Source organism: Peromyscus leucopus, chromosome 19, assembly GCF_004664715.2.
Source record: "Peromyscus leucopus breed LL Stock chromosome 19, UCI_PerLeu_2.1, whole genome shotgun sequence".
Lineage (NCBI taxonomy): Eukaryota > Metazoa > Chordata > Mammalia > Rodentia > Cricetidae > Peromyscus > Peromyscus leucopus.
Genome location: NC_051079.1, coordinates 65,515,973 through 65,541,854, shown reverse-complemented (window position 1 = coordinate 65,541,854; position 25,882 = coordinate 65,515,973). Strand labels below are relative to the sequence as shown.

Sequence of the window (25,882 nt, the reverse complement as noted above, 5' to 3'; positions counted from 1 at the left end):
AGGAGAGAAATGACATTGGGTGTGAAGCTACAGCAATAAAGCTGTGACACCAGGCTGTGCCAGACTGTCCATTCCTTACCAAAAGTTTGCATCAAATGTCAAGAGATACTGGTGGGAAATAAAATAATAAAATACAGGGTTTCCAAATTCCCTAAGGCAAAAGATGTTCTTTGACTCTCCATCCCATCCATAAGGGCAGGCAGTAACTCAGTAAGTCACACTTTTTAAAGCAATACCCAAGAATGAATGGACAGCCAGAAGAAAGCATTCACAAAACTTTACATTCTAACCTCATATATCTCCAGAACAATAATTTTTATGAAGTCCTCATCTACATTGGTTCTTCTGGCCCGAGCCATCTGAGCAAAGGTCGTCAGAAGGCAAATCTCTTCTGAGCTGTTCATGGAAGAAAGATACTTCTCCAAGTTCGCAAAATGTTCTGGGTCTGCAAGTTCATATCAAAAAAATTAAAGTGGAAAAATGGTTCATATATTTAGTTACACTACCAGAAAGAAAGACAACATAAAAATTAAAAATCCACAAATATTTAAAGATAAAAAGGATCTTCCCCTTTCCAAAATGGATTCCTACAGGTTCAGAAAGAAAGCTGAATCAGTTGACCTCCAAGAGTCGAAAATGAATGAGGCGGAGAACTTGGTACAAATCACTACTCTGGAGACTAACCCAAAAGTTGAAATTACATATCACTACAAAGCACGACTACTGTCACCAGGTGTCCCTGTCATTGGACTGTCAACCTCACCGGCACCTGTGAATCGACTGTGCTCATTTTCAGCCACAGGAATGCAGATACTATGAATGCACACTGCCATGGCCAGCAATCGCTCAGCCCAAGCATGGCACTCCAAATAAAGGAGATTAGCTCACAAAGACTAAGGACAAGAAACTGGCTATAACAAACAGTATATAATCCGTCCTGCCCTGTTCTCAGAGGACGCTGTGTAAGCAATATTACACTTTGTCACTATAGACAGCTTTGATAACTCTGTAATACATGTAGGAGCCAGATGCTGAATGTAAATATTTTATGAAAATATATGGGCAAAAAAAACATTTATGAACTATATTCCAGACTGAGGACAGGAAGTCCTTGGAATGGAAGACAGCTTTACAAAGGAAACCTACAGGACTACCTGTATCAGACATCCTACTAATCACCCCAGGCCCCTGCAAAGGACTGTCCCTCATCTGTGTCTAGGACATCACCCACAGAACTGGCAGACAGGGAACAGGCTGTGAAACACATTCAGAGCTGGCAGCTCACACTCATCTATGGAAACAGTAATGCAAGCACTTCCCCAGGCCAGTGCTGAAGCAGTTTATGAAGCAGAGAAATAAAACAAAAACAAACTCAAAACAGAAGACAAGCAAAAATAGATTTGTGTAGAACATACAGAGAGAGAGAGAGAGAGAGAGAGAGAGAGAGAGAATGAAAAGACAAAAATGAAGAAAAAAGTGAATGTCTGCAAAAAATCACAAATAATGTTTGTTTTTTTAGTTTTATAAAGTATGGTTTTCTTTCTTTCCTTCTTTATGTTTTTTGTTTTTTGTTTTTTTTTTTTTTTTCTTGAGACAGGGTCTCTCTACATAGAACTGGCTGTCCTGGAACTCACTTAATCAGGCTGGCATTGAACTCACAGAGATCTGCCTGTCTCTGCCTCCTGAGTGCTGGGAATAAAGACATGCCTTCTTTTAAGCAATACAGAAGTCTAGAAATTTAGAAGAGATTTTGTAAGTTTTTAATTCTGTTCGTATTCTGTTATATTTTCTTTAATATTAAGTGTAATGGATAAATATCTTTGTATCTAACTAGATTGTCTGATTTTTATTCTTTTTTGTTTGGTTGTTTTTTGTTTTTGTTTTTGTGAGACAGGGTCTCTCTACATAGCCCTACTTGTCCTTACTATGCAGACCAGACTGGCCTTGAACCAGATGTCTGTCTCCCTGACTCCCAAGTACAGAATTGAAGGCATGAACTACCACACCTGGCTCAAACTCTTTTTGAAAAAGATTCATTTATTTTTATTTTACATGTGTGGGTAGTTTTGCCTGTTTGTATATTGGTGTAATACATATATGCAGTTCCAGAGGAGGCCAGAAGAGGGTGCTGGATCCCATGGAACTGGCCCTGCAGGTTCTGGAAATCAAACTGGCCCTCTGCAAACACTTTTTTTTAACATGTAACACAAAGAGCTGGCAGTTCAATGTTAGTATGCATTAAACGTAATCAAGTTTTCAGTAAAATTAATATTTGTTGTTTTGGTTTCAGGGATTTATTCTGCTGCTGAGGATTGAACCTGGAACATTATACATACAAAGTACATACAGAATACCACTATGCTACAAAATTAAGTTTTTGAAGAACTTCTGCCTACCTCCTACCTACTTCATAAAATCAAGACAACTAAGAAAAATATAACGGAAAAAAATTAGTGGAACAACTGGGCACAAACCTTAACAAATTTCAAGCTAATTACCATCACTTGTTGATCAGACTAGAATTTCAGACATGGAAAGAAATGATTCATCAGTGTTAGGCCATTGTGCTTACTGCACAGAATTTGGACCTAACTGAGTTTGCATTTGAGATATGCCATCTACCACATCCAACAATGAAGCAGTCTCCTGAATGTCCAAATCATGCCACAGTGCTCCTAAAAGCAGAGACTAACACTGCGAGAGCGCGGCACACAGAGGGAGAGAAGGCTGCCCCAGTCGAGTACCTTGGAGTTGCCTCTTGCACTCGGCCGGCTGCAGGGAGGCACAGAGGTGCTGCAGGCTCCCACTCTCCGCCTGGTGCATGAGGTAGAAGAGCTTCCAGAGCATCGGGACCGAGAGCGTGCCAAAGGGCATCTCAGACATAAACAGCCAAATGCCGAGTCTGCACAGTTCAAACAGCAGCGGGGAAAAGTTTATATATTATTAAGCTTCACCACACTAAGGAAGTGGAAACGAGACTTCAGCTCTCACACTACCACAACTTTTCCAACACACACACACACACACACACACACACACACACACAGGTATCATAAATGCTTTGTACTAAAAGTATTTGAATTTTGGGAATTTTTGTTTCGTTTTTTTTTTTTTTTTTTCGAGACAGGGTTTCTCTGTGCAGCTTTGCGCCTTTCCTGGAGCTCACTTGGTAGCCCAGGCTGGCCTCGAACTCACAGAGATCCGCCTGGCTCTGCCTCCCGAGTGCTAGGATTAAAGGTGTGCGCCACCACTGCCCGGCAAATTTTGGGAATTTTTTTTGGAATATTTGCACATATATAACAGCATGTACCATGGAGGAGACTGAAGTCTAAACATGAAAGCCTGCTACATGATTCACAACAGCCAAGATATGGAACTAGACGTCCATTAATAGATGAATGGACAAAGAACACATGTACTTATTTACAATATAATTTTATTCAGCAGAGTGGGAACTCATAGACTTTAGACTAACAGCTGTGGACCCTCCATGGGACTGGACTAGGCCCTCTGCATAAGTGAGACAGTTGTGTAGCTTGGTCTGTTTAAGGGACCCCCAAGCAGTAGGATCAAGATCTATCCCTGGTGCATGAGCTAGTTGATTGACATTTTGTTCAGAGCAGCTATGCTATAGGGAAACCCCAGCCTTTGGGCATCCCATACCAGACTGAAATCTAAAACAAATGAGTGTAAACCAATTCAGTTTAGAGAGCAAAAGGGGAGAAAGGGAGAGATTTTACATTTTTATGAACTTCTTTTTGAGGGAAGAAGTTGGAAAAAAAAAAAAAAAGAATACCCTATGTATATGCTATAGGGAATAATCCAGAAAAAAAAAAAAACTAAAAATGTAGAAAAGGGTATGAAGTTGATTTAGAGAAAAGCAATATATAAACTCAAAAAATTTTCAAACACTTGCTAATGAAACCATAAACCCATCTTTCATTTAAATATAGAAAGTTCTCCCAGTTCAAATAAAGCATGACTTATTTCAGTCTCTGAAACTTTTCTAAACATTTTAAAGTACAGTAAGAAACAGAAGAGGAATGCTAGGGAAATAATGGCAGTAAAGGATTACCGCCAATTCGTCCTAGTTTAGTAGCAATTCCAAGGAAAAGCAGTCTGTGGACAGAGAGAGAGAACACTATGCCCTTCCCTATGTTTTGGAGTGGTAAAGTATATATACCCTGTGCCATTACATGTTGGAAGTATGTGACCTGCTTTTGGATTTTGATTTTACAGGAGATTACAGTTAAGAGATTACATAAATCTCAGAAGAGACTTTATGTGAATGTGGTGGTATGAAATAAAAGGGCCCCCAAAGGGAGTGGCACTATTATGTGTGGCCTTGTCAGAGGAAGTGTGTCACTGTGGGGGCGGGCTTTGAGGTTTCATATATGCTCAAGCCACACTCAGTATCTCAGTTCACTTCCTGTTGCCTACAAGATGCAGAACTCTCAGCTCCTTCTCCAGCACCACATCTACCTGCATGCCACCATGTCCCACCATGATGATAATGGACTGAACCTCTGAACTGTAAGCCACCCAATTAAATATTTTCCTTTATAAGAGTTGCCGAGGGTGGGCGGTGGTGGTGCACACCTTTAATGCCAGCACTCAGGAGGCAGAGCCAGGCGGATCTCTGTGAGTTTGAGGCCAGGCTGGTTACAGAGCGAGATCCAGGACAGGCACCAAAACTACATAGAGAAACCCTGTCTCAAAAAAACAAAGAAAACAAACAAACAAAAAAAAAAAAGTTGCCATAGTTATAGTGTCTCTTCACAGCAACAGAAACCCTAAGACAGCCTGCATCTTCCTTGACCCTTCTCTCCAGCAGCAGCTTTGAAAATCAGAACTCCAATAATAATTATATTTTAAAAATCAATTGGATCTGAGATAATTAATCCAATAATTCCACTGGGAACACTTAAAAAGTCCTCATCTAGCTAATGGAAGGACTATCTCACTTTTATGAGAAGACCTAAGTATAAGCGTCCATCATCCCTCTGCAGTGTCTGTGTCTAAGCAAGGAGACAGCAGCATGATGAGCCAACAGCAGCATGATGAGCCAACAGCAGCATTACCTTATTAGGTAGCCAATGCGCTTCACAAACTGCCTGTAGCGGGCTCTGTTAAAGGTTTCTAACCCCACAGCCAGGAGTTCCACTAAGGAGTTGGCAAAGGCAAAAATCTTCATCATCTCTTGGGGCCTCGTTGTTTCAGGTAAATAATCACCTAGAAGTGAAACAGACAGGAAAAAAGTATAGTTACTATATGACAACACACTACAGAACACAGGTGTGTAATTCAGTGAGAAAGCCGGGAGGGGAAGGGAGTAATCCCATCTCTCCGGTTCCACCATCAAAGTTAAATAGGGAACTTGAAGGAAAGTACATTAAGATCAACATATTTAACCTAGGTAACATGTACACTAGTCAGCCTTCTTCATTTAAGCATGAAGTAAAAAAAAGTAAACACGAAAGAAAAGAGGTTTTGCATAGGTGGGCACAGGAAACGCCCCCATCAGCAGCCCACCCAAATGCAAGACTTGTTGCTTCCTATGTGGAGCTTGTACCAGTACCACCCTTCAGTTATATTACCTACCTTTTGCTTTGAACCCAAGAAGATGTTGAAAGAGTTCATGAAAGGGAAACTGGGACAAAAGGATGACCAAGTCATCTTCATTAAGTAGAATCCAACTGGTCTCAGGGTCTTCATCCTAAAGGAAAGATGCCACATCACATCAGCTAATCAGTCTGGAGTTACAGGAAATAAATCATCCAAGTCATAATGTGGTCCTTATAGACACTTCCTCAAGGGCAGTGAACTACATAAATAGCCTTAGATCCACAGACATCCTGAAGTCTTCTGAAAAGCAAGTATAATTTATATGTATCTGGGTCATTAAATTTCTATCATGAAGAAGATAAGAATAAAAACTCTTCTAGAGCCAGGAGGTGGTTGTGCACCCCTTTAATCCCAGCACTGGGAAGGCAGAGGCAGGTGGATCTCTGAGTTCAAGGCCAGCCTGGTCTGGTCTTCAGAGAAAGTTCCAGGAATGCCAAGGCTATATGGAAAAACCCTGTTTCAAAAAACCAAAACCAAAACAAAACAAAGAAACTCTCTTCTAGAGTGAGGACCTTACTATGAGGCCACTGTCCAGACAACAGATTAACAATTAATTAAACAACCATATTCTACTATAGGCCAAGATATCTGTAGTTACAGTTCTCTTCTACTAAAACGCAAAGTCTACTATCATTTTCAACAGACTTTTGAGGAAGCTACTAGTATTTGCTACAGATGCCTCAGGTTCTGCTGTGGGCAAGACAAAACTGACTGTGATCAAGGATCATCCAGGGGACACTTTTGGGTCTTTTTGATGCAGAGCCTTAAAGTCACCTTAGAAATCAAGTTAGCATGTGTCCTTATATGCATTATATTAAAAGGAAAGAATCTGAACGTATTACAGCGATTTCAACAAGGGACTTATCAATCATTTCAGCAATTCATTCATAACATCCTGAGCATATTCTTCTTTATCTACTGTCTCCACTACAGTTTAGTTATAGTTTTGTCCCATGATTCATGTATCAGGAGCTTAGTCCCAAGTCTAGTAGTACTGGAAGTTAGTGTGCGACCTTTAAGAGATGAACCCTAGTGCAAGGCCCTTAATTATTGATGGTACTTCCCTTAAGGGAAGTTCTCATAAGCAGGGTGCTATGAAAGGCCCAAGTCAGGACCTATCCAGATCCCAGACTTCCTGTTCTGAGATGAGATTCTCTGCACTCTGCCATCTATTACGGAGGGCCCACCAGAACCTGTGCCAGGCTACTGGGGCTCTCAGCCTCCAAAACTGTCACCTCATTAAACCTCTCTTTTAATAAAGCTGACTTGCTTCAAGTATATCAAGTAATACAAAATAGAATAACACCATGTATATATATGGTGGCTAACAAGAGCTTCAGAAACTATACTTAAGAGCAATAGTTCTTGACTCTGGCTGAACAGCAGATCACCCGGTAGGCTCTAGGAAACTTAGATCTATGTGTGGGCCTGACACGCTTTATAAATTGGCCCAGTGAGCCTTATGTGGAGCTAGTGCTGAGAAACATGATGTAAATGAACCAGGCCTTCCTCCCCACAGACTTTTCTGATCCAACTAAGCTCATAATACTCTCAGGTACAAAGCTCTTCTGGGTTGCTTTTGCTTTGTTTTCCTCACTGCTAGTTTTGTCGGGTTTTTACTTGTTTTGTTAGGGACGCGGCTTTTATATTTTCTGCTGTTGGTCTTTTGGCCTCATTTTTTGTCGGGGGTGGTGGGGTGGTAGGTGTCTTGCTGTCTAGCTTAGTCCGTCCTACATCTCAGAATCCTCCTACCTCTCCCCACTGAGTACTGGAATTACAGGCAAGCACCATGATGCCTAACTCCCTAAGTTCTTGCAGCCACTCAACTTTTTACTGAGTACTAACCAAGAAGCAAGCACCAATGAAGGCTGTGTCTGGGGTTAACTTCAGGGAACCCATTAAAAAAAAAAAAAAAAAAAAAAAAAAAAAAAAGACTATTTTGAAGAAAGCCACTCTAGGGAAAAGCAAAGAATGAACAAACAAACAAAAAAAAACAAACAAACAAAAAAAAACATTGTTTTGTTACAATCTTCCAAAGATGATTTATATTAGCTACTGAGAAACTCAGTCTCCCAACAAGTGTGTTTGCATGCCCACATCAGTCCCCACCACCTGCCCACCTGCTGCAAGCCACAAGAGGTGATAAAGAACAAAGCCACTGTGAATGGGAGCACTGGTCCCGGAATGGGCCCTGGTGCAATACATCAACATGACCCCACAGCAGCATGGGCGTCACTCTGAGACTTCTGACACAGGGGATTTTAGTGAATTAGGTCAATGAGCATCTTAGAACATCAAACCGGGGGCTGAGGCAGAGTTCAAGCTATATGTATACACACACACACACACACACACACACACACACACACACACACACACACACTCACTCACCTGGTGGCAAAGGCCTTGACCTGCTGAGCCACTGGGCTGGCCAAATGAGGAGCTCAGCCAGAAAGGCTCAGGAACTACTAATGAGCAAAAGAAAAATTCCCTACAAACACACTACTAACTACTTGTGGAGGAAAGAAAAATTAACAAGAATTATCTTAAAACCTTTTTAAAACTGTCTTGAGAAGCTGGATTTTATTCATTAAATTTTCATCAAAATTATTCAGAACAGGTTGTGTATGAGACCTGAGTCCCCGGAGCCTGTGACTGTGCACAATGAAACCTTAGTATAAACTCCACAAAGCATCGCTCTACTCCACCTCCCAGTTCCAGCCGTCTGAACACATCTGCCAAGGATGGCAGGATGGGCGCCTGGCTCGGGAACCCGCTCCAGAGGTTCTGCATTTAATGACCACATGACCTGAGACAAGTCACCTCCCCTGTACACATCAGTTGTCCCTGTCTGTAAAATGAGGGTCCCAACAATACTTACCTCAGAGGGTTACTGAATCGAGATTTAAGAGCAAGTGCTCAGAACATGTAAAGACAGCTCAAAATTGGTTAAAGGGAACAATGCAGACACAGGTTACCTCTTCTCCTCCTTCATCCACGAGTGTCCAGTTCCCAGATGCAGGTCCTGAAGACGATGGCTTCCGCTCACTGGGCTTCATGTGGCACATAAACTCTGCTCGATTTCTAAAAGACAACAGACTTGAATCTGATCATATGGACACAGAAAGCATGACATGAGCACATATGTGGATCATCTATCCTAAAGAATAGTCAGGAATCAGCCCAGCTGTCAAATGGTTTGAACTGTCAAATAAGAAGTAAGAACTAAGGCCAGGAACAATAGTGCTTAGCCTCAAATCCCAACACTCAGAAGGCAGAGGCGGGCAGATCTCTCTGAGCTCAAGGTCAGCCTAGGATAGATAACTAGATAACTGGTTGCATGCCAGCCTGGGATAGAAGATAGCAAGCTCTAGGTCTGGTCTACATAATGAGACCCTGTTAAAAAAAAAAAAAAAAAGTAAGTAAAGGCTGGAGCAATGGCTCAGTGGTTAAGAGCACTTGCTGTTCTTGCCCATGACCCAAGTTCAGTTCCCAGCAGTCACATCAGACAGTTCACAAGGACCTGTGACTCCAGCTCCATGGATCCAGAGCCCTCTTGGCCTCTGTGGGCACCCACACTCACACATCCCCACAGAGACATATACAAGCATCCATGATTAAAAATAAAAATAAATCTTTTTAAAAATGTATCTTAACAAAAACAAAAAGGTATGCAGTTGGTAGAGAGGCTTGTTCGGGGCCAAAAAGTATACATAAAGGTTAAACATATCCTAGTCAAAACACATCCCTGTTCAGAAGCAGCCTCTGCATGCAGGCAGTATAGGATAGAGGCCAGAAAAAAACAGCAACAGGATTTTCCAAGCAGTTGTTCCATTTGATGAGCAATGTAACTAGAACAGTTTCCTCTTGGACCACGACCTAGCTTGCAATCCTCTCTGAAAAATTACCTACCCACTCCTCCTCTCTTATCCAGAATCCTCCTACACACTCCAGCTCTGGAGTTCAAATATCTCCCTTTCAACAGGGAAAACCCCAGTCCTGAGCTCCAGCTGTCTATCGGTATATGTCACTTGTATGCTGTTCTCCTGTAGAAAACAGCCCTCTTTCTGTACTTCTGTAACGCTATGATGCCCTCCTAGTCTCTCAGGCTCACACAGGTAGAGTTAGGAGTGACACCTTCCTTCTCTGCATTCTTTACTCAGCTACTAAATCATTTCCCAGGAAGAAGACGTCTAGGTTCCCACACTCCATCTACTATCATGACCTAGTCAACAGGCCCAGAGGCCGGTTAGCTGCTAGTAACAGTGTTCAGGGTCACCAACAAACAGGTCCTGCATTCTCCCTGGGTCAAAAACATGCCTGCTCTTTTGTTGTGCAGTTGGTTGGGATCCTGAGCCAGGATAGGCATAAATGTCTGTAGCCATCAAGGAAGCAATGAAAGAGTGCATACTCTTCTGCCTCCAGTCCACCGTCTGCCCAAAACAAACCCCCACTTTTTTTTTAATAAGGTCTTGATGTAACCCAAGTTGACCTTGAACTGAAGATCCTCCAAACACAGTCTTACAAGCCCCGAGTGCTGTGATAACAGGTGTGTCCCATCACACCTGGCCTAATATTCCTTAAGGACAAATTGTGCTCCCTGTTCAAAAAGCTTTCACTTGTTCACAGGCCAAGCCATATCAAGTGTAGATTCTTCAGCTTTAATTTCAAGGCCTCTACCCTCCAGCCCCCACCGCAGTTACTCACCTGGATTACCATCGCTTTCAGCTACCTACACCCCAGTCCTCTGCACACCCTGGATTAGGACCTTTGCTCACACTAGTCTTCCCACCCCTCGCCTAACGAAACCCCCCTCTTCAAAGCTGACTCGCCCACTGTGGAACTGTCTCTGACCACTCAGCCCTTGACTGGCCGCACTCCTACTGCAGTACTCAGCTCCACAGTTAACACTGACATCAGCCCCCTCTGGTCTAAGGAACACACTGTCTCTTAGACTATGGCACCTTTCACAATGACATACACAATGAGAGACAAACCCACGAAAAGGGGGCCACACAAAAGGTTACTAAGCAGCTAGACAGATCACTTTGGGATAGGGGTATCAAACCCAAAGAAAATCTGCAATGTTACATTCTATAACGCCAACACTTCCCTTAGCAGTTCTCTTTGGATGTGGGCAGTTAAGAAAACCGACCCTTTGGTAGAAGTATTTCAATTTCTGTTTCACAAAGCTCTTCCACACTTACTTGACAGGAGACATCAGCAGGGCAAGGGACTGCATAAAATGAAAGACCCCTGAAGGGTTATTCAACACCTTGATCTGAAATCAGAAAATGAAAAAAGCATACTGTAGAAAACCAGCTCAAGCTGGTTTACACGTATCTAACAAGCAAGATGCTAGTCAGAGGACAGAGCTAAGCTGATTTACCCAAGCTGATTCCAAAGCACAAGGCACAGCTGGAGTAGCGACCTGCACACTACCTAAGAGCCGAGGATGAGCGGCTGAAGGCAAACATCTGCAGCAGCTGTGATGGAACACAGCACTGCTGCTTTAAACCAAGAAAAACAAAACATCCTCTCCTCTTCGAAATGATTTCAGCTCCATGTCACCAGAAATACTAAGGAAAATATGAAGGAGTTGAGTTGAACTTGACATACATTTTGATTCCTACTAGCTGAGTGGTTGCTATGAATAATAGAAACGTCCAAAAGGTGCTCAGCAAAGGAGAAACTATGGTGAGGATATGCAAGTTGCTAGCAGGCCTAAGACCTCCCTGCTATGCTGGCAGATTCAACTGCACTGTGAGGTTAATTTAGAGAGTTGTGGCAATTACTACAGAGAAGAAAAACAGTCCTGGTAAGCCGTCCTCTTACCAAATTAAACACTCGTGAGCCTACCAAGCTGGGTTACTTCTGAACTTCTGCCGCTGTCCTAATTTCTTCACCTATGATGACCCAGAAAGCGCTGGCACTAACTCCTATATACATGTACTCCTGGTTCAAAGGTTTCACTTAGGGAGCCAGACAGAGGGCTCAGTGGTTAAGAGCACTCACTGCTCCCCAAGAGATCGAGGGGAGGGTCTGGTTCCCTGCACCCAGATCAGGAAGCTCACAACCACCTTTAACTCCAGCTCCAGGAGATCAACGTCTTCTAGCCCCTGCAGACACCTACTTGTACACGGTGCACATGAGTCCATGCAGACACATAAAGCATACAAGTAATAGAAATAAGTCTTTTACATCTTTATTTAAATAGCACTCAGTTAGGTCTTTTGGGGATGGTTGTTTTAGACGTTCCTTAAGGAAAACTAATAAACCCCTCCCACCCCCAGAGTCAGATCACCATCATACCTGTATGAAAGGAACGGCCCACTTACTGACGCCAGCTGGGCAGCGAAGAATGTGGTTGAGAAGGAAGAAGTGGTCTCCAGGGCAGCCAACTCTTTGTAACACCGACACCTAAACAACAAAGGACTCGTGGTTTCCCTGATTTCATAAACTCACGGACACAGTGAGCTGGGGTGCATGCAACCTTTCTACAGTGCCCAGACATAAATCCCCTCTGTAATACACCTAAACTTTCCAAATCCTGACACCTCTCCTCTCATGGTAAGTACAACTAAGTTTATCATCAAACATGATCAGACACGTGGTGAGTCAGCAGTCGGTCTTCACTTCCCTCTGCATTTCCTCCTGAGTTCAACTCTGAATGAAAGCCAGGGTTCATTAGAGACACAGAGTAAGAAGACAAAAAACTTGTAACCATGTGTCATCATCAAAGAAAAGTCATTAACTCATTAAATGAATTGGCTGGAGAAGCTACAGAAGAAAAAAACTGTGAAATACAAAATAAGAAATTCTTCTTCAATTACCCAAGCAAAGAAAGACTTCTATGTCTGTATCTGTTCCCTTACTAGTTTCTGCAGCCAGAGAAGGACGTCCTCATGGAACTGGGCATCTTCACTCACTCTCCTGGTGAACATGAACAAGACACTGATGCACTCCTTCAGCTGACACACGTCAGAGGGGATGCTTTCTGTCAGTTTAGAAACTATAAAAAGAGAGGATTAGATGAGTCCTCCTGATGGTATTGGGGACTTTTAGCTTCTCCACTTAAAGCAAAGAAACTAAAATATTACACGAATCCTAAATGGTCTTATAATAAAAACCCAGAGCCAGATATTGGGTAAATGCTAAAAGATCAGAGGAAACAAGTCACAGCCACTTCTCACCTCACCAAATCATCAGGCCGAAAGGGAGGCGAGATCCTGTCTCTAAGAATCCTCAGACTGAATGCTCCTGAGTCCTCAGTCAAAAGGGCTTAGGTTCCTGTCTCCTCCTGCCTTATATGCCCTTCTCTACCCAGCCACTTCACTTCCTATCTCAGTCTTCCTAGATTAATGGTGTGTGTGCTTCCCAAATACTGAGGTTAAAGGTGTGTGCCACCACTGCCTGGCTATGTTTCTCTCCTAGACTGGATCAATCTCATTCACAGAGATCCAGACGGATCTCTGTCTCCAAATGATAGGATTAAGGGTGTGTGCCACCACTGCCTGACTTCTATGTCTAATTTAGTGTTTGGCTTTGTCCTCTGATCCCCAGTTTTACTGGGGTGCACAATATATCACCACATCTACACAGTCCTGGTTCTGCAAGAATGAAATGTGGAACAGTCCAGGTGGGGACGGGGGAGATGGTGTCTTGCTCCAAGGTTCTGAAAGCTGCAGAGTAAGGCTGAACAATATGGGGCAAAGTCAAATTCCCTGCCTGCAGGGAGGCACTTCAAGACCATCAAATAAAGCTGCAAACATAAAGTCTAAGTTACAAGGAAGACCTCAGGATACTGAAGATGCCAGGACCAAGGGACATCCACCAAGGAGAGCACCAGGCATAAAGTAGATGGGGCCAGCCCAAACCAGAGATTATGAGTGCTGTAGGTAGTAGAGTTAGATAAGGAGGGCTACCCAGGGTTTCTGGAGTGCAGATGGCTCTCTCAAGCCCCAGATGTCCAGGCATGGAGCAACAGGATTGATGCTGGTTTTGTTAGAACAAGGGCCTGTAATCTCAGGCTAGATTCTACAACCTGAATTAGGCCATGCCTTCCTGCAGCTCTGTCTGGGACAGAGATTTAAGAAGCCATCTATGCTATGATTTGACAGCTTTCAATTTATTATACCTGGCTCCTCCCTACTCTTTGTCATACTATACTGAACTAAATCACATGATGTGAAACTTCCCACCAGTCTAAAGTGTTACAAAACATCACATTTTTCTTTTGTTCTTGGGACTGTTCTAAAGACTTCTGGAGATTTTGCACAGAGAAATGATCTGAAGGTACTCCCCTGGCCTCTCTATCATCCCTTTCATTGTAGCATGCTGATGCTCTTGTGCGTGCTTGCTCTCGCTCTCTCTCTCTCTCTCTCTCTCTCTCTCTCTCTCTCTCTCTCTCCTCCTGGCTCATACACACACACACACACACACACACACACACACACTCTCTCTCTCTCTCTCTCTCTCTCTCTCTCTCTCTCTCTCTCTAATTTCTCCTATCTCTCTCTTACCCTCACTCACATGTGCACGTGGGCAGGCACAGGCACACACACACACACACACACACACACACACTCTCTCTCTCTCTCTCTCTCTCTCTCTCTCTCTCTCTCTCTCTCTAATTTCTCCTATCTCTCTCTTACCCTCACTCACATGTGCACGTGGGCAGGCACACACACATACACATACACATACACACACACACACACACACACACACACACACACACACACACACACACACTCATTTCTCCCATCTCTCTCTTCTGTGAATTAGTATCCAGTATCTCACTCTTCTGTTGTGGTTTGGTTTTGTTTTTGTTTTGTTTTGTTTTTGTTTTTGTTTTTGTTTTTTAGACAGGGTTTCACTATGTAGCTCTGGCTGTCCTAGAACTCACTATGTAGACCAGGCTGGACTAGAACTCACAGAGATCCATCTGCATCTGCATCTGCATCTGCCTTCTGGGTGCTGGGATTAAAAGCATGCCTGGCTTTATTCTCTTAATGAAGCTCCTCTCTAGGCTTTAAAGGGATGCCTCTCCTTTCCATTAAGGCCTGATCTTGTTTAGATCTCCATATATTTTGCTGTTTGTCTAACACTCTTCCTCACACACAGAGGCCAACAATGGCCTCCAGGCCCTTTCTCCTTATGAATCGAATTCTTACAAAGGGAATTACATGTCAGCTTTCTTCCAGACCAACCACTGCTATTCTTTTGTTATATGTAATAGGTTTCAACACTCTAATTTGGGGCATATGAACAATGCTGAGACTGTTAAAGACTATGGGGACTTCTGAAGTTAAACTGAGTGCAAACAGAATTGTGAAGGCCAAGGTTAAGAGCAAAATATCGTGACTTGAATGTGAAATGTTTCCTAATTTACGTTAATACTTGGTGCCCATCTGATGGTGACTTTTGGAAGGTTGTGGAACCTGTAGGAAGTGGATCCTCATTAGAAGAAGTGGGCCACTGGGGGCTGGCCTTAAGGTTCTACATCCTGAAGATGAACTCTACAGGCAGAATGTTTTACTTAGCATGCATGAGAGGTCTGAGGATATGGTGCAGGGGGAGAGCAGGGCAGATAACTACCATGAAAAAAGAAAGGAATTAGAATTCCTACTTCAGAACATTATAGAACATCAGTTACAAATTCAAGAAGCAAGGAAGTGAGAAAACAAAAATAATAAAATGCAAGAGAGAAACAGGAAAACGCAAAGGTATTCTGGGGCTGGAGAGCTTGCTCAGTGAGTAGAGCACTTGTTCTCGCAGAGAACCCACTCGGTTTTGATTCCCAGCACCCGCAAGGCAGCTCACAACCATCCGTAACTCCAGTTCCCAAGGATCCAACTCCATCTCCTGACCTCTGCAGGCACCAGGCATGTGGTGTACAGACATATATGTAGACAGAACACTCAAACACATATAATAAAATAGATATATCTAATAACAAAATAAAGATAATACATTTTAAAAAAAGAAAAGGTATCCAGATGGTTAGTTTCAGGATCAAACGCCACTGGGACACTACTTAGCAAAGGCAAAGAGAGGCCGATTTTTGCCTTCCTAAAGGAGGAGAAACAACAGCCATGGGAAAGGGAGGCCTCGTACTACTCAAGAAATATCAGGAAACATTGTGTTGAGGGGGCAAGGAAAGAAAATACACAATGACGCCTTGTGAATTAGTACCCAGTCAACTCACACCGGTTGTACCCTCCATTCTGTTCCACATTTAAGTATGATAGGAAAGCTTTCACTATTTACCTACCTTGGTCTTGCTGATAAACTGCTAAAGATCTCAGAACAGCGGAGCTATTGAGCAACGTGTAGATGTACGACTCCACTTGCAACCTCGAGAGCACAGAAGTGTAAGAATGAAGGGCCAGGGTCTGGTGGAGGTGCTCAGATTTGGCATCAAATAGCTTCTTCAGTTCTCCCAGGACACTTTCATTCATCTCTACTCTCTGGTAGTGGTGATGGCCATAAACTTTCACTTGATCTGCACAGATACCCTACCAGAGACAAAGGATAAAACATGAAACAGTCGAATTTGATGCAGTCAGGCAGCAGGTGTAAGACACAGGCTTCAGCACCATTTTCACAAACTTATAATCGCATGAGGGGCCAACACTACACATACAAAACCACACTAGCAAATGATGGCCATGTGTCAAAGAACACTGCCAATCATGAGTACATGACAAGTTCTGTAAAGGTAACCCTATGAAGTCAGCAGGGAAACAGTAACGTGTGTCCCTAAAACTCTCACAACTGGTATTTACTTCCTATACTAAGAATACCAAGGCCAATGTGCTGCTATCCCTCGACTTCACAGTAGTCCAAAACACCTCTAGATCTACCTCACTCTTAACTGCTCTGTTCAAAAGGAATCCTCCAGTATAGTAATTCCTCCCACCATACTCTTGAGTCTAGCCTTTCATTTCCTTTTCTTGTTTTACATTTGATGTGCATGACTGTTTCATCTGCATATATGGATGGATGTGTACCAAATGCATGTCTGGTTGCCCAGGGAGGTCAGAAGAGGGCCATGGATCCTCTGGAACTGGAGTTACTAGGTTACGAGCTGCTATATGCATGCTGGGAATCAAACCAGGGCCCTCTGCAAGAGCAACAAGTGCTCTTATTTCTCCACTGAGCTTTTTCTCCACCCTCCCTTTCTTTTCAGTATTTCCAGATGTGTCTCTTTCCACAGAATCTACGAAAAGATACACAAGGCTCTGCACAAGTGAACGGTAGGGCAGCAAATCACATGAGTCACCACTGCTCTCCCAGCTTCCCTTCAGTGCCGAACTGTCCAGAACAGCCTTCTCCTACTTGCCATCCCTCCAGGCCCTTAGTAATGATGGTTCTGCCTCCAGGAGGGCGTCACAGCTAGTGGACTGTCCTATTTCCTTATCAATTCTCAATCAGGACACTCTCTCCTCACCGCACATTTGTGGCATTACACCAAAATCTAACCCTAATAGTCTATGGGTTGAATTTTACATTAAGACATGGTTTGCTGGCTTAGACTCTGTGTAGAATATATGTCTGCATATATTTGTATTTAGTTAGCTGTTAACACTGCCCGTTAGGATCCTTCATGCAAAAATCCAGATTCCTGCCTCTCTTGAAAAAATCCTAAGATGCAGCATATCACAATCATACAACTGTCAGCTGGACGTCAAGAGCTGCTGTCCCCTCTCGATTTGGCATGTGTTTCTCTGCTGACCACTATCCTACTCACCCCTTGCCTATACATTATATGCCTGCCCCTGTGGCCATCTGATCTTGTGATTCCTGGATTGATGGAGCCAGTACCAGTGTAGGTTTAACACACAAACTGAATTCTAGACAGCACTACAGGAAAGGCAGCTCAACGACCAATTCCCAAGCCCTGAAGCTTGACACACAGTCAAAATACCTGGACAGCCATTTGTTCATCCTTAAAGCTCCACAGTCGACTTTTGGCGTTTTGGCAATCTGACATCAGAGTAAGGAGCTCAGCTTCAGCCAACAGCAACTGCTTCCTGCATCGTGAGTAGTTCAAGAGTAACTCATAAAACTCATGCCTATCCTGATGAGCAATGCTGTCAAATTCTTCTACATATGACTCAACATTTTCCAGCCATGAACCAGGCTCCAAGAGTTTTAGCTGTTCTTTAGTAAATGGTACTAGCTCTGGTTGAGACGGGAGTTCTGGGTAGAGTCGCTCACTACAGAGCAAGGGCTTCACCACCACCAAAGATGGTACTTCCACAATTTCAGCTGGCAACTCGGGATACAATTTCTTCACTCTAGGTGGCTGAGAAACTTCTTTGGCTTCATAAGAACTGTGCAAGCTAGCATTCTGAAGCACCTTTGAAAAACCAAGGGCTTCTTCATCCTTCCTAGTCTGAGTTTCTCTGACATGTAAACTTCCCATTTCCTGCTGAGTACAGGGGAAATCAAACTGTGGTGTGCTTTCTGAAGATCCCTGTCGTATTAGTGTGCTTTCCTCTGCCTCTGTCAAGTTCTTGGAAGGTTCAACTGTAGTTCTAACATTGTCTCCAGGGTCGACCTTCATCTTGATTTCATCATCTCCATCATGGGCTCTGCTCTCTCCCCTCTCTTTCAGGTCCTCTGTGTCATGTATCAGGGACCCTTCATCACCTATAGTCAAGGAGGTGAGTGGTATATCAAACATTTCACTTTCATTCCATCCACTGACATCTTTGTGGAGCTGGGAATCAGTTGACACCTTCAGATCATCTCCTTTGAGTTCACAAGCTACAGACAGGATTTCCTGCTCTCTAGAAGTCTCTAGAAGGGAAACTTCATCAGAAGTCTGAGGCGCTTCATGTTTCTTCTTTTCCTAAAAGCACGGTATGAAATATAACAATAGTTGATTGTTTTGGATGAAGAATGTTTAAAGTATACATAAATATCTACATTGACACAGGGGCTCTCTCCTGGGCTGGCTAACGCACATCCACTCTAAGGAGTACTTTCTCCCTCCTTCACAAGCTCTCTGGTTCCACTTCAGCCCCACTTAACAGGCATTGCCTGTCCTCTGTCTCCCCCGGCAGGACTGTCACCTAACCTGCCCTTCAGTTTCTCTTAAACTCTAATAAACGGTCCTTGAGCGTCCTTGAGTCCAGTTCTAAATTCTTTTATTAATAAGGGAACCTCAGTTTCCTCAGCAGCGTGGGGCAACCATGATGGGCCCAAGGAAGCTCCTCTGAAGACTGAAGTGCTAATCCCAGCCACCACCATTGTCAGCAATTGATATGTGAATCAAAAACGGCCAGCAAGTTCCCAAGTCTGTTGAGCATTTGTGATGTGGGCTCACGTGCACCCAGGGAACCAACCTCCCCACTACCTTCACAGTGTCACCCAGTAGAGACGAGGTGTCCCTTTCTGCCATACTTTCTTCTTCAACTATGACCCTAACTGAACATACTCAGAAATTTTAAAATGAAATGCATTTCCAGGAATGTATCCTCCCAAAGGTGCCTCCCTCCTCCTCCTCCTCCCCATATGACTCTGTGTAAGCTTCCTAATAAATTCAGAAGTGAACTTTCATGCCAAGGTGGGAATCTACTGCAACTCCATTTTGGTTAAAGACAGTCAGCTTCCAATTACTTTGCCTACTTTAGAGAGGTAGGGAAAAAAGTACTAGAAGACATATTGTGAAAACAACTATCATCACAGATAGTGAAATAAAATTTAAACAACTCAAAGTGTTATCAAGCTACTTGCATAAAAATTCATGTCTCTGGTAATTTTAAGAAATTTTCTTGTTTCTTCTTAATTTATGTATATGGATGTGTGTCTGACTGGATGTGCACCACATGCATGCAGTGCCCATGGAGGCCAGAAGGGGGTACCAGATTCCTGGAACTAGAGTTACAAGAGATTGTAAGGCCCCCAATATGGGTGCTGTGAACAAGACCCATGTCCTCTGCAAGAGCAGCAAGGGCTCTTAACCACTGGGCCAGCTCTCCAGAAAACGTCTTATATATAAAAACAGCCAAGCAGATTAAAAAGAATCTGTATTTATTCTTTTTTTCACCTCCACACAAGTTGTATACACATAAAAATTTTTTAAATCATCCAGGGCTGGGAATATAGCTCAGTGGCAAAGTACCCATATTCAAGAAAAGACTTGGGTTCAATCCCCAGAACAATCAAAAGATAAAAACTAAAACAAAATCATTCAAAAAAAAAAATCTGGAAGTGTTACAGAAATGTAAGTCAATAATGAATACAGAAGAACACACTTAACTAGAGACAAAAAGGCCAAAAATGAATGTGCAAATGAACAGCAAACTCCACTGTATTCTCTAATAGTCAAACCCAAACTACTTGGGGCTGACCCAGGGGGTCTGTGATGACTTACAAACAATGAGAGCCTAGCGCCTATGACCCGTGACCATCTTCAGGGCACACAATGAGAGCCCAGTGCCTATGGCCCATGACCATCCTCAGGGCACACAAATGATAAGAGCCTTGCCCCTATGGCCCATGACCATCCTCAGGAAGGGCACACAAACGATGAGAGCCCAGCGCCTATGGCCCATGACCATCCTCAGGGCACACAAACGATGAGAGCCCAGCGCCTATGACCCGTGACCATCCTCAGGAAGGGCAAGCAACAAGATAATGGGCAGCTCACCTATTACTTACTCAAACACAGAACCACACAAGTACCCATGAGACAAGTACAGGTAAGTTCTTTTATTATTTTAATTTTAATAAGATTGGTTTACTTTTAAGTGTGTGGGTGTTTTGTCTACGTACTATGTATGTGCCTGATGCTGCAGAGGGTGTCTGATCCCCTGGGGCTGGAGTTACAGACTGTTGTGAGCTGCCATGTGGGTGCTGGGAATCAAACTTGGGTCCTCTGCAAGAATAACTAGTGCTATTAGCTGCTGAGCTGCCGGAGTCCAGCTCCAGCAGGGTTCTGAGCCACAAGATGGAGGTGTGAAATTGGCGAAAAATGAAGAGTCTTTCAAACAGATGGTCCCAAATAGCTCGAGCTGTCTTTATTTATTTATACATGTTCCAGTATGTTCAAGCATGAGCAGTTTCAACTCATTTTTTTAAATCATTTTCCCAGAATCATTACCATTTACCCATTTCAGTTTCTTTTCCTCTCCCCGACTCCCTTGTTGCCACTGACTTTTACCCTGTATCTAAGCATTAATTTTATACTGCAAGCCAATTGATTGTATCTAGCTAGGCACATCTTATTCATACTGTGCCCAGGCTGGCAGCAAACATGTGGTTACAATAATGAGAGACATTCAAGCCCTGTGATTAGTCCTTAGCAATATGATGCTCTTATATTTCTGTAGTCAGCTCTGAGTATGATACCATACTTAGAATATTATTTTTCAGGTGTAAGTCAATTTCTAATGATCTGCATATCACTTTTATGTGAACAACAGCTGTAATCCTATTCTTCATACATTCTCAGAATGGTAATGATTAATACCCAACTCTGAACTGTTGGGACCAAGCTTTTATTCTTTCTAGCAGTTTCTACTTGTACTTTTACTCCCAAGGGAACTAGGAGTTTTAGATTCCTTTATTGATATTTTGGCATTGAAAAAAAAATGTCTAACCATTCACGCCCTGGCACCAGAAAGATGTCAGATTTTTCATGTCCTTTATCTTTTTCTTACATGTCTCTATAAGTTTTTAATGTCATCTTTTAGGACTCTGTCTCCCGAGTTCTTAAGTTCTTAGAATATAGTTATCTCTTTTTTAGAACAGTTAAGTAAGCAAGAATCATTAACCTTAGTGAGTTCCTCCTGCTTACTTAGGATGGATGCAAAGGTAGTCAGGGGCAACCGAAGGGACCAGTTTCTGCAATCAATTGCAAAGATGCTTCATTTCCTTGTAGAAACTTTATTAAAATTATCAGCTTTTGTCCCAGTAAACTCAGCCACAATCACAACTGAGTGAACTAAGAATTACCATAGGAATAAGCATATCGAAAGTCAGAAAGGCCTGATGAAGCTTATGAGCTCCCTATGGTCAGCGCAGGGGTCTACAGCATCGCCTTCACGGGTCCTTGCCAGGTGGGCAGGATTCTCCAAAGGATCTTGCCACAAGGAGCTCCATTTATGCACTGTTCCCAGAGGCTGCAGCATGGCTTCTGCCACTGAGCCGTCTCTCCAGCTCCCAGGTAGATTCTCTTAACTGCTGCACCCTGTGCTCTCTGAGGGGAGAAACTGTCTCTTTCTGAGAACTTGCCTATGTTTCTGTCTACAATTTATATTGTTTCTTAAAACTTTGACATCATTTCTGGTCTTAGAAATACTTTTACTTACTCCTGAACCTTGGGCTTGTCACAGTCAAATGCCCTGGAGTGCTGTGGTAAGGCAGAGGAGGGCAAAGCTAAGTTAGAAGGACACATCACAAGCTGTCACCAACAGTTCTCTCCTGGAGATGGCTCTGGGATATCCATTTCTGTCTATGCATATGCACACGAACACATACATACTTCTTTCAGCAATGTGAAGATAATCGTGCAGTTATGTTTGTTCTGAAACACACCCGGGAAGATTCGACTCCAGACTATAAGCACCATTGAGGCCTGAGGATTTTCTTTATATCCCAAATGCCTAGACTCGTTTTGGGGGAAACAATAAGTGGGCATTATGTATTCAATAATGACTGGATCTTGAGAGCCAAACAGAGGCTAAATGATAGTATATAGCATTGCCCGACTTTATTCCAGTAACAATTCACACCTAGAAGCAACAAAGGAATTACCTAGGCAATAGAGCAAGATGGAGGACCACAGGGATGGGCAGGAAGGGTTACGCAGGAAACATCTTAATCCAGCCTATCAATTACAAGATGCTCTTATTGATTGTTGGAATTTAAAACTTAATACAGTTTTTTGAGACAGGGTCTTGTTACATAACACCAAACTAACCTAGAAGTCACTATGCAGCCTAGCTGGCCCAAAACTCACAATCCTCCTCCTTCGGTCTGCTAGGTGCTGGGATTACAGGCATGCATCATCACTCTGCCTTACTATAAAATCTATTAAGTCTGCAGAGTAAATCCAGGTCTAAGATTCTGTCCTTCTTAACCTAAGTTTACTAAGATGTATGAAGTCCAGATCCTCAGAGTTGGGGGAAAGTTTTTACAAAGAATGATACTAACAGAATAAAAACATTATTAGGGCTAGATCTAAAGTATCCAATAGTAAGTACCAGATGCCTAACCACAGCCTGTCACCCTGAAGTCACCTACCAGATATTTACGCCTGAGGAATGTAGGCCAGGTACTGCAACAGATCCAGAAGCCACAGCAATCTAAACACAACAGCACATGACACCCCACTTCCTGAACTTCCAACTAAGCCTTGGAGTCTGCTCACGGCTCCATAAATAGATGCTAAAACACATCACTGTAAGGCGCCAATGATATAGGACATCATAACCATGGCCAGACAACAGCCAGCATTAACAAATGCCTCTGCTTACCCTAAAGCAAATTAATTTCCTTAGACTGGCAAGCATGAGGGTCCTGCTGGTATCATGGACATTGTCTATTTGTTTTTCTTGTACTAGTTTGTGAAAAAAAAATTATTAAATTCCTCAGTGGCAAAGCTTGGAAATGTGCTTCAATGCTGGCTCTTGTTTTTTTTAATTCAACTAACTTTATCAGGTGACTACAGGCGTTGTGAAATGCACTGGGAACAAGAGTGATCCCTCACTCTGTGAGTTCACTGTCTCAGAGAGAAGACAGTGGCTGATAAAGTTGTTACAATACAGAAGAGGGACTTAAAATGGGTGCACAGCGTTCCTGCCAGAGGGAGCTACACAAAGGTGATAGGAAAAGTGCTGGGTAAGCGCGGCTCAAACTCAGACACCGACAACAAGCAGTAACAGGCAGAGGAAGGGAGCCTGGAAGGGTGGAAGGCAGAGGCTCTAAGGCAGGAAAATACACAGATTAATACAGGTGTGACAGACGCTGAAGAGGAAGCCCAGGCTAGAGTCCTTAAATTAGTGCTTCCAATCCTAGCCTCTGCAAAATGGGAAAGCTCGGCAACTTTTTTTTTCTTTGTTCTGTGTTCTGAGACAGGGTCTTGCTATTTATCCCTAGCTATCCTGGAACTATGTAGACCAGGCTGGCCTTGATCTCACAGAGATCTGCTTATCTCTGCCTCCTATGCCCAGCTTTTGGAAGGTTTTTAAAAATTAGCAATTGCCGGGCGGTGGTGGTGCACGCCTTTAATCCTACACTTGGGAGGCAGAGCCAGGTGGATCTCTGTGAGTTCAAGGTCAGCCTGGTCTACAGAGTGTGAGCCAAGACAGGCACCAAAACTACACATAGAAACTCTGTCTCAAAAAAACAATAATAATAATAATAATAATAATAAATAATGATAATAATAATAATAATATTCAACAGGCATGATGGTTTATACCTTTGTTACCAGTACTCAAACAAAAGCAGTGGATCTCTGTGAGGTCAGCGTGCTCTCTCTAGTCAATACATATGTATATGTATGTGTGTGTGTGTGTGTGTGTGTGTGTGTGTGTGTGTGTGTGTGTGTACATATATCAACCTAGCTTCAGTTCACAGAACAGCAGTAGAAAACAATGTGAATGTGAGGGCAGTTCAGCAAAAACCCTCCTCTCAGGAGTTGTGACACTGATGATAGAGAGTAATGGGAAGAACCAGATCATGCAGGAAATTCAACTCTCAGTGAACGATTAAATTTGGAGGACAGGGCAAAGTGTGCGTGAGATATCTAACTGAAGCAAATGTCTTGGAAATGAGCTTTAACAGTTGAGAAAACAGAGTACTGTATGTGTATGTAGGAAAACTGCCTGAAATACGTTGATAAAATAGACAGTTCATTTTTCATAAGACTTAAAGGCTTAAGATTTAATTTTTAATTTAGAAATTATGAAACAAAATAAAGAGGGACTCCTCTTGACTGTGTTTTAGATGTCTGTAATACGCTACCTTTGACAGACAGACACATGTGTAAAATAATGGTTAAGCTACTGGACTGAAAGCCACAATTTCTGGCTTCCCCTGAGATAAACCATGCTAACTGCATGATTAAGACAATCATTTAACCTGTAGAGGCTTTAGTTTCATCACTTATTAGAGAGAAAAAAAAGTAGATTCATTAAGATTTAAGATTCTGTTCTCTTTGGATAACTCATGTTATAAACTACTATATTCCAAGCTCAAAGGGTTATGTATGGCTGGTTAACTGTTTGTTTGTTTGTTTGTTTGTGATAGTTCAGTATCAAACCAAGATACTGCAAACTTATTTTTCTTAAAATGTTTCCGACAGGGAGTGGGAAGGTGGTACACTCAGTCAAGCTTTGCCATGGAAACATGAGGACTGGGTTCCGTCCCCACAGCCCACAAGCAGAGCCTAGGACATGATGCCCACCAAGCCTAAGCTAAACAGCAGTCCCCGGGTCCCAGCCAGAGGCTCTGTCTCAAAAAGCAAGGGACCAGCTCCTCCTGAAGAGCACTGCCCAAGACTGACCGGGCCACACACACTCACCGTTACAATGTCCACCCAAATCTGCACTCACGCTCCCTCGCCATACACACAGAGTTTCTCTATTTTTTAAATGGTCATAGTACCCTTAAAAGGTGTGTCAGAAAGTAATGTTTCTAGGCTGAGGTAGGAGGCACAGGTTCAAGTCCAGCCTGGGGCTACATAGTGAGATCAGCTTGGGAGATATGTATATATGTATATGTATACACACACACACACACACACACACACACACACACATTCTTGTCTCTAAAATAAAAGAAATTTCTGACTGATGTGCCTAATTCCATACTACCTTACAGAAAGGGATCCACACACTTCATTTACACTCTATTAAATAAAGTTCCCATAAATCACTATTAAAACTTGTTAGCACACACACAAAAAGTTATACTTTTGGCTTAGTAACATCACCAATTCTGGGGAAGGAAATTTCCTATACCATCTTCATTGTTCGTTCCAATTCGTGTACATTCTATTTTGGATAAGGTAAAGTTATCTAGATCCAGTGGCCAGGGGTAGTGGCATGTCTTTAAGCCCAGCAATCCAAAGGCAGAAGCAGGTTAAAAAACACTGTTTAAATATATAGATATAAATAGGTCTGACCACCTATCTATAAAATTTCATTTGTTCACTGCAACAAGTTTATAGGAGCAAAGTTAAAAATTCAAAATGTACCTAAAAACAAGTCAAATTAAAAGCACACTAATGACA

The 25,882-nt window shown here is 42.7% G+C and overlaps 1 protein-coding gene across 1 annotated transcript in view; it reads right to left on the bottom strand.

Moving 5' to 3' along the window:
- Window positions 1-25,882, bottom strand: part of Epg5 (ectopic P-granules autophagy protein 5 homolog) — a 96,889-nt gene that overhangs the window by 70,451 nt on the left and 556 nt on the right. Inside the window, exons 2-11 of the mRNA XM_028872037.2 lie at window positions 17,558-18,487; window positions 15,902-16,145; window positions 12,501-12,637; window positions 11,938-12,045; window positions 10,833-10,906; window positions 8,604-8,709; window positions 5,602-5,716; window positions 5,082-5,232; window positions 2,745-2,935; window positions 291-445 (exon numbers count right to left, since the gene is read on the bottom strand). Of these exons, the coding sequence (XP_028727870.1) occupies window positions 291-445; window positions 2,745-2,935; window positions 5,082-5,232; window positions 5,602-5,716; window positions 8,604-8,709; window positions 10,833-10,906; window positions 11,938-12,045; window positions 12,501-12,637; window positions 15,902-16,145; window positions 17,558-18,487 (2,211 nt within the window). The remainder of the gene's footprint in view (window positions 1-290; window positions 446-2,744; window positions 2,936-5,081; window positions 5,233-5,601; window positions 5,717-8,603; window positions 8,710-10,832; window positions 10,907-11,937; window positions 12,046-12,500; window positions 12,638-15,901; window positions 16,146-17,557; window positions 18,488-25,882) is intronic.